The 8751-nt window shown below is 50.9% G+C and overlaps 1 protein-coding gene across 4 annotated transcripts in view; it reads right to left on the bottom strand.

Annotated features, from left to right (window-relative positions):
• Positions 1 to 2670: 2670 nt before the first annotated feature.
• LOC125623618 (ectonucleoside triphosphate diphosphohydrolase 8) overlaps positions 2671 to 8751 on the bottom strand; it is a 93360-nt gene continuing 87279 nt past the window's right edge. For all 4 annotated transcript variants that reach the window (XM_075120501.1, XM_048823253.2, XM_048823252.2 and 1 more), the window contains one exon: positions 2671 to 8283. In XM_075120501.1, coding sequence (XP_074976602.1) covers positions 8101 to 8283 — 183 coding nt within the window. In that variant the 3' untranslated portion in view covers positions 2671 to 8100. The remainder of the gene's footprint in view (positions 8284 to 8751) is intronic.

The following is an 8751-nucleotide window of genomic DNA, read 5'->3' as shown; positions in this document are numbered from 1 at the left end:
TGCTCTGGGCGCTGCACAGAGAACTCCGTTTCCCATCAAACCCAGTAAGACTGGGTGCCTCTTCCCAAGCAGATCATTGTTCCACCTTGTCACTGGCTCTCAGCCTACCTGTGACAGGCCCTGCTAAAGTGAATGTCCAGCCCAGCTCCCTCTTGGGATAAGTGAGTGCCCAAGCAGCAGGACACTAGTTAATTACCAGCTGGTTCTTATAAAGGGTTATGGGGGCTCAGGCAGGCGAAAACGCCAAGAAGAAGCCCCTGGAGAAAGAACTCCTCAGGGCAGCGGACTAGGAATCTACCCCTGGCGGTCTGTCTTAGGGAACAGAGGCTCTGGGGAGATGAACTGTCCCCAGAATGCAGAAAGAGAAAACTCCTAAGGGGAGGGCTTCTGAGAAGAGTGGGGGCTGGTGAGGAAGCACAGCAGGAAAGGAAACTATGACTAGGGTTGCCAATTTTGGTTGGACGTGATCCTGGAGATTTCATCACTTGACGTAATCTTTAATTACCAATGAATTGTGAATTCCTGGAGACTCAACAATCCTGGAGGGTTGGCAACCTGAACCAAGGAAGAGTGTTCCTGGTGTGAAAGGCTCTGAAAGCAAAGAGGTATGAATGCCAAGTCTCACTGAAGCCTTGTTGCCATGAAAGAACTTCACCAGGTAGCGGTAGGTTCCCCAGCTGAGAGGATTTATATGCTGCTCTGAGGAAGGGGCATTGTGGTTTGACCTCTGTGGGGCCCTTGACCCAAGAGGATCAAGACCCTTCCCCAGCTGACAAATGGCCCTGACTCCAGAGGAGGGCTCTGAATCAAGAGGGCCTCACTAGTCAGGGACCTGGACATAAGTGGAATTATTGGACTAAAGTTAACGCAGACCCTTCCTGCTCCAGTTAGGATACTGGGTGGAGGCCTATTTGGGTAATGGTTTGCCTTTGGGTTAGATAAACTAGACCCCTGAAGGGACACTGCTCACTATACCTCAGTCTCGTTAGACTTATTGAAAGTCCATTAGGGCAAACTGAGGCAGAGATGTAATTATGGCTCTGCACAGGGTGGGGGGCTCCAGGCTTGAGGACCCCCAGTACATACTTCCAAATAGCTCACTAAACATGCTTGTAAATAAAATGAAAATCCTGTGCTTGCCAGTTCTTTCCGGGTCCCCCCACAAGTTTACAAGCACAAACTCTGAGGTGCTGGAAGTTCCAGCACGGTGGCTGCAGCATGTGGCTACTGCCCCATTGAGGGCTGAGGCAGCCAGAGATGCAGCGTTCCAAAGCCCTGGCAATTCCAGGCGTTTGCATGTGGAGTTGAACCTCTGAACAATACAGTGGAGGTGGATGTAGCTTGCAAACAACTGTGCCAACTGGAGGAGTAGTTCTGTGTCGGTGACTGCCTTGTAGTTAAACGTAAAGCCCAAGTTGGTGATTATTTGGGGGAGCTGGAGCAGTCTGGGTTCAGGGGTCAGTGTAAGTATAGTGCAGGTGGGTAATAGACTCAGCCATCCTCTGGGATGAGGCCCGCTAAGGTCTGTATGTCCTGGCTGATGAATGCACAATGCGTTATGGTTTCAGGCTGCTACCTGGGCAGTCATTAAACCCTGTGGGCTACAGGATGCAGGAACCTGAGGCTTTGCGTATTTCTGCAGCAACATCTCTTCTCCTGCTGCCTGGGGGCTATGAAAGAGGCAGCGACACAGGCTCATGTCATGCTGGACTTCACCTTGGAGAGGAGGTTTTATTCCACTCTGATGATAGAATCAGACTGACAACCAGGGCCTGGATCCCCTTTCATACGGTCTGCATCAGCTCTTCTGCGGGATGGGGGTCGGGGGCTGATGCTGGGATTGTTCCACAGCCTGTCTGCTCTCCCTTGCACCCTAGCTTTTAGAATGACGATAGGAAGAGCCCTCTCCCCCTTGAAAGTCCCATAGAGAGGTCAGAAGAACAGTAGGATGGCCAAAGTTGGGGGCATAGTTCAGCTCACTTCTAACCCATCACCCACTCTGACAACCCTACTGTACCTTGTGATCAGGTTCTCACTTTGTTCCCAAGTCTTCTTAGAACCCCTGAGAGCTCTGCAACAATATTAAGACCCACGGCTGGGTTTTCTGCTTCCGTAGCAACATTCTGTAGAGTTTGCAGGGTCTTTCCCAACACAGCCTCTCTGACGTTTTGGGGTTCAACCCAGACCAGTGACGGGTTGTGTCACTGCCTGCCTGGCATAACTCTGGGTGCCTTAAATGCTCTATTTATGCGGCTCACAGCCTGGACACCAACAGCTGGCAGACAAGCATGCAAGGCACATCCCGGACACCAACAGCCAGCAGGCAAACGTGCAGGGCATGGCACGGACACCAGCAGACAAGCGTGCAGGGCATGGCATGGACGCCAACAGCCATGAGACAAGCGTGCAGGGCACGGCCTGGACACCAACAGCCAGCAGACAAGTGTGCAGGGCACTGCCTGGCTTCTACCCCCAGTTAGTGTTTCAAAGTGACCCCCACACTCTGAGTCCTACATTTCCCAGAACTGTTTCCCTGCTGTGCCCAGGGAACACTCTCCTAGAACACTCACAGAAATTATTACACTTGCTGCTCCCGTAAAGAGAGGAAAAGCAGCTTGGTCTCTTGATGGGTGTTACAGTCCCTCCAGTTCAATCAAAGCACTGGGCTGGTTTGGATAAAAAGTAAAACAGTTTATTCAGTTACAAAGCCAGGTTTGAAGTGAGTTCAAGTACAAAGGATAAAGATAAAAGCTAAAATTTGGCTTAACAAGCCATGGTCTTTGTTCAAGTTAATTTCCTCACCAAGCTTCCTTTTCCAGTGATGGCTGACTGGTTCTGAGCCAGTATCCCCCAGAGTCCCAGCCGCTGGTTTGCCTTGTTGCCTCAGGTGAAGGATCATGGAAAGTTCTCTGCCCCTCTCTTATAGGCCAGTAAACCTTTGAAAAGTCTCTCTCACAGGTCACTGACCCTGCTGCCAGAGACAGGAAGGCTCCCTGGGGGTGCAGGCTCCATCTCCTGCTGAGATTGTTTTGTGCTCATGTTTTCCCCACTTGCTCTCCTGATGGCTTTGTTTGCCTGCCAGGCAGATGTGCTTCTCTTTGTCTTTGGTCACACCTTGTTCCATCTGTATGGAGACCCAGTCATGCAGGCGGAACCACATTCCTTTTTTGGGGGCGGGGGTCGGGAACCGGTTTATTAACTCTCCTTGACATGCCTGGTTTAAATACATTTGAGTCATGAGTCCAGCACCACTGTATAAGCTTTTGCAGGTTGATCGTACAACCATCAGAATATTACTGATAAGGCTATAGTGAGTTATTAGTTGTCCAAGGGCATATTTCGTGCCACCTTTTGGGTAAATATCCTGACACCAGCGTGTTAGGTGTAGTGAGTATGTCAGGCCTGTTGAGCAGCTGACACAGAGAAGTGAACCACCAACGGGCCGCTGGGTGACAGCCTCCCATCAGGAATTCAGTGTTCTTTGTCTGGGGCCACACGTCTCCTCTTACTTTGAATGTGGAGGCCTGGTATAGCTGGCTTTTCTCAAGGGCTAATACTGAGTGCACTGGGTCTTAGCAGCTCCTCATGTTTGGTTCCCAGTAATCGAACAAAGACTGAACTTGCTGTGCTATGCTACACGGAGGGCACACACAGTGTAGTGACGCATGGGTGTGCAGCAATTTCAAAGGAAGCTTGCAAGCAAACAATTGTCCACACAACCAACAAAATACATGTTCTTGAATGTGGAGTGTAGTCAAGCTTCCCTGCCAAGAAGGAGCTGGCCCTGACCTCCTCAATGTATCAGTGGCAGGGAAACTTTCCTGAGCATTGAAATGATTTTGGAATCAATCTCTTGGGCCATGTTACACAGAATATCATTTAACCTCCAGCCACCCACCCATCCAAACCAACTTCACGGACATATTCTTCACACTTGACCATCTTTAGGATCAGCACCTGCCGTGGGTGACAGAATTCCCTGAAGTTCAGACAGAGCAATGACATATGACTGGCAGCCCTGGACTGCCAAAGGGGCTAAGTGGAAATGCCTGCAATGCCATTTAAAAGAGTGAGTCAGCAAAGCCAACTCCACGCCCGAGTTCTCATCGGGGTCACCAATAGTGCAGCAAATGATTCCACAGCTGCCTCAGCATCTTCACCCAGGCAGGCCCAGAGAGGACGGGGCCGGCTGGATCCCCCTGCTGTGGACTCCTGGGTTTGGAGAGCTGTAGGGGATTTTGCTAGTAGCAGCTCTAAGATGGCCACAGTTTGGAGGCCACCACTCTCTGGGCAGCAGTAAGAAGCCTTCCCAGGTGGCCATTCAGCGCATGACGGCACAGTGACCCCGCCCTGTGGGGATCCTTGTATTGAGATCTGTGCACAGCAGTTACTTTTCTTCAGCCTATCCTTGTTCTCAGCTAGGCTGTTGGTCCAAGAGCCGTGCAGACACGGACACACCCACAATCCTGTCAGTCAGTCTGGGATGGGATGGGGATTCCATTGATGGCTTCCTTTTGACCCGTTTAACAATGATGACACATTGCAGATGTGCAGGGCACTCTGGAGCCATGCAGCATATGCACTCTGGCAAGATGAGCTTCCACTGTTGATTACCTTGGGAAGGTTTGTAGTCTTTCTCATCTCTGTGAAAGCAGCAGTTCATGGCACCCAACAATCTGCCTGCAGTCCAGGCTTCAGACTGAGCCGAAGCCCAGAAGGTGCCATGTCAGAGCTTTTAGATACATTGATTGTTTCTAATGCCTCAGAATGACAGGCATTTACTTTCACAGACCACATAACAGTTTCTCTTCTCTGCTTCCTGTAACAATTACTTTGCTAATGAAATAAAGTAGGAATAAATTCAAAGTTTCTGTGCTTTCTCCATAGAAAGTAAAACCCAGGGCCTAGCATTCGCAACAGAAATATTGATTAGGAAACAAATCACAGAACTGGACAGAAAATGAAGGCAGGTGATGGAAGACAGTGATGGAGATGATGTTACAGGCAGAGAAGAAATAGGATGAAATGTACTCCAGTGCATGGGCCAGGGAAAGACTTGTATACCACTGGAGCCCTGGCCGGATTTCTTTGGTGCAGAGACCTTGTGTGGGGTTGAATTTCTCCCATTAGAATTATCAAAGAGGACAACCTTCAAACATCCAACCAAGAGCAAAAATCCCAGGGCTCTCATTACTGACTTATTTAAAGATTTTTGGGGGACAGTCCTCCCACCCCCCTGGGGTATCGAGCAGAGCCTGGGAGGAAAGCTACTGGGGATGAACTGGATTTGACTGGTACACAAGGGTGGAACCGGGTACTCCTTGATCCTAGGCCAAGAGACCACTGAAGGGGTTTTCCCCATTATCCTTCACATCCTGAGGAGCTCTCATCTCCTCACACTCAAAGGGGCTCCTGGGAAAACCCCCTGGGGACGGAGGTGGGAACAGACTCCCTTTGGGAAGACTCCAACTGTTATTCTGATATAGCTGCTAATTCTCACTAACACTTGAACACTCAATTCACCTTTTAATTAATGTGCCAGTGGAAAAGTCTCATTAAAGTTATATCAAATGCAGGATCGGGCAGATGTCAGTTCTAAATTTACCAGAGACCAGAGCTAGGGCTTGGATCTCATTTAACCGCTGCAGACTCAGGTGATGCCTTCCTAGCTGCTAGGACCTCTCGGTCCTGGCAAAGCCTGACATGGCAATGTACTGCCCTTAGCATGAATTACTGGACCATTTACCAGTGCACCCACAGTGCAAGGGAGGGCTAGCAGCATGAGTCCCTCAGCAGCCCCGAATCCCTATGGGTGGGAGCAGAGGGAGAGATATGGTTTTGCAGGTGTGCCCCTCCCAAGAATGTTTGCTAAAAAACAGTCGCTAGAGCCAGTCAGGACAATGTATTTATGTGCCCTGCAGTGGGAGAGCGTGGGACTCATGTTAGAGCTCAGTGAATAACTGATTCTTCTCAGATCGCTGGAAGTTCCAAACGATTGAAGAAACCCGCAGAAATATGGTTTTGCTCAAGCTGAACCCAAACATTCCAGTGAATCAAAAATGTCCATTGTTTGGATTGACCCCAAATGCTTTGTTTTCAGGCATTGTTAAATTGTTCAGGCTAGATTCACACAATGGCCAGCAGAAGAGGACTCCTTCTTACAACTTTTAGCCCAGGAGTTAGGATGTGGGAGAATGTGTCTGACTCCCCCACTCCACCTGAGATGGGCTAAAGATTTGAACTCAGGTCTCCCCACCGTTACAGGAAAGGGCCCTCGCCACCGACGTGGGGGTCTCTCAGTAGCAGATGCTGAACCTTTTCCACTGTGTATAAATATTTATTGGAGCAGGGACTTGGGCCTCATCTATTGCTAGGTGAGTGCCCTAACCACTGGACTATGTTGTCAGTCTGTGCTGGTCTCTCTCTCTCACCCACTGACTATTGAAGCATGGGCAGCCAGTGACCCGGCTGATGGGGGAGGCTAGCCCCTGGCTCCTCCCCTTGTGCCCAAGGCCCCCTGCCTCCCCGTCTCCACCCCCCCCCCCCGCCCTTCTCCCTTGCAAGATCCCAGAGCACCCCTGCCACGGCCCCCAGCCCCAGCGCCAGGTGGCCAGCCCCAGAGCGCAGGGCAGCACGGCCCTAGCACCAGCCACCCTGAGTCCTTGTGGGAGGCAGGCAAGCCAGCCTGGGCCAGCCAGGGCAGAGCGCTGGGAACCGCAGGAGGGGGCCTGGCTTGGGGGTGGAACATGAGCTGGACAACGCTAGGCTGTTTGGGGAGCCACAGCCTCCCCCTGCGTACGATATCTGCCGCCGATGTTATTCAAGTATGTTGTACAAAGTGACAGTGTTTCATAAGAACATAAGAATGGCCATACTGGGTCAGATGAAGGGTCCATCCATTTAACAGGGTGCCCTGTCTGCTGACAGTGGCCAGTACCAGGTGCTTCAGAGGGAATGAACAGAATAAGCAGTTTCAAGTCCCACACCAAAATATCCTGTAGCCTGGTGGTAAGCACACTCCTCTGTGAGCAGGAGACCCAAGTGCATTCCCCACGCTACAGCAGGCGGAATTGAACTTGCATCTCCCACATTGCAGGGGAGTGCGCTGACCTCGCAGTGCAGAGGTGGTTGGAAGCCAGCTCCTCCTCCAGCTGTCTGGCGAATGGCACTTAAGCCTCTGGTGACTCCAGCCCAATTTTGTTTTTTTGGTTTTGGCCAAAATTATTCAGCAAATTTGTGTCAAATTCACAAATAGTTTTGGGTTGATTTTTCAGCTAATAAACCATATTCATCTGAAAAATAGTGCCCCGCTCTACTCTTGCTCCCTCCACTGATGGGTTCATGTAAGAGGCTTGTGAACCTGGGTTGCAGCTAGGGGCACGAGGGCCAGATTTTTTACAGGTATTTAGGCAGCTGAAGATGCAGTTAGGCACCTAATGGGATTTTCAAAAGTACCTAAGCTCCTAACTCCTACTGAAACCAAGTGGAGTTCATAAGAACACAAAAACATAAGAACGGCCATGCTGGGTCAGACCAAAGGTCCATCTAGCCCAGTATCCTGTCTACCGACAGTGGCCAATGCCAGGTGCCCCAGAGAGAATGAACAAAACAGGTAATGATCAAGTGATCCATTCCCTGTCACCAATTCTCAGCTTCTGGCAAACAGGTTAGGGATACCATCCCTGCTCATCCTGGCTAATAGCCATTGATGGACCTATCCTCCATGAATTTATCTAGTTCTTTTTTTAACCCAGTTATAGTCTTGGCCTTCACAACATCCTCTGGCAAGGAGTTCCACAGGTTGACTGTGAGTTGTGTGAAAAACTTTAAGTTAGGCACTTAAATGCTTTTGAAAAAAATCCCACTCGGTGCCTATCAGCATCTTTAGGTGGCTAAATACCTTGAAAACTCCAGCCTCAAGGGGTAGTGGCTCCAACTCCTCGTGCGATATAGGGCCTAGTTTAAATCTTGCTGTGGGGTCAGTTATGTTCTGGGGGTGCCCACCCCTCAAGTCTCCATTTAACAGGGTGTCTAAGGCCTCTCATTAGAGGCGGGTGCAAGGTGCTGAAGCCCTGGCCATCTGCTCCTGCTGAACGGCTCCTATCCCAGGAAGTGTATGAGCAAGCCAACAAGGCAGAAAGCCAGCGTCAGGACGATGAAGAAGATGGTGGCGGCCCAGAGCCCACGCTGCTGCCCTTTCACTTGTTCGGGGGCCTCCGCCGGGATCATGTTGGTGAGGTTCAGCACGTAGCCCAGGGCCCAGCCAATGTCCGTGTCCGCAGCCTGCCCGGGGAAAGAGGATTAAGGGGATGGCCAGGATGGTATTAAGGGGATGGCCAGTCCCCAAGAGGTGCAAGCTACTAGTAGCCTCAATTCCCACAGGGAGACGGGGACACCCAGATTCCTGACTTGCAGTGCGCGTAGTATGCTGCCTGAGAGTCACGGGCATGGGCACAAGGAACAGAGGCTGTCCTCGCTCTGCACCACAGCAGAGCACAGACTGTGGCAGCAAAACACCTTCCCAGCCCTTGGCTTCCAAACCCTGCCATAGGTCAGAGGGCACAGGGGCGTCTAGACCCTCTTTCTCGTCATTTCGGGTCCTCATCATAAAACTACCTCATGATTTTTGCCACAACTGCGCACAGTCCATCAGCACTTGCTGAGCTGCAGCAGGGACCCAGAATCGCAGGACTGAGGAGGACTGGTGGAGTTCTCAGGGTGGGAAGCCAAGGATTGCAAGAGCAGGAGTGG

The sequence above is a fragment of the Caretta caretta genome, chromosome 16 (genome assembly GCF_965140235.1).
Source record: "Caretta caretta isolate rCarCar2 chromosome 16, rCarCar1.hap1, whole genome shotgun sequence".
In the NCBI taxonomy this organism is placed as follows: Eukaryota; Metazoa; Chordata; order Testudines; family Cheloniidae; genus Caretta; species Caretta caretta.
Note: the sequence above shows the minus strand (reverse complement) of the source record. Positions and strands in the feature narration are given on the sequence as shown.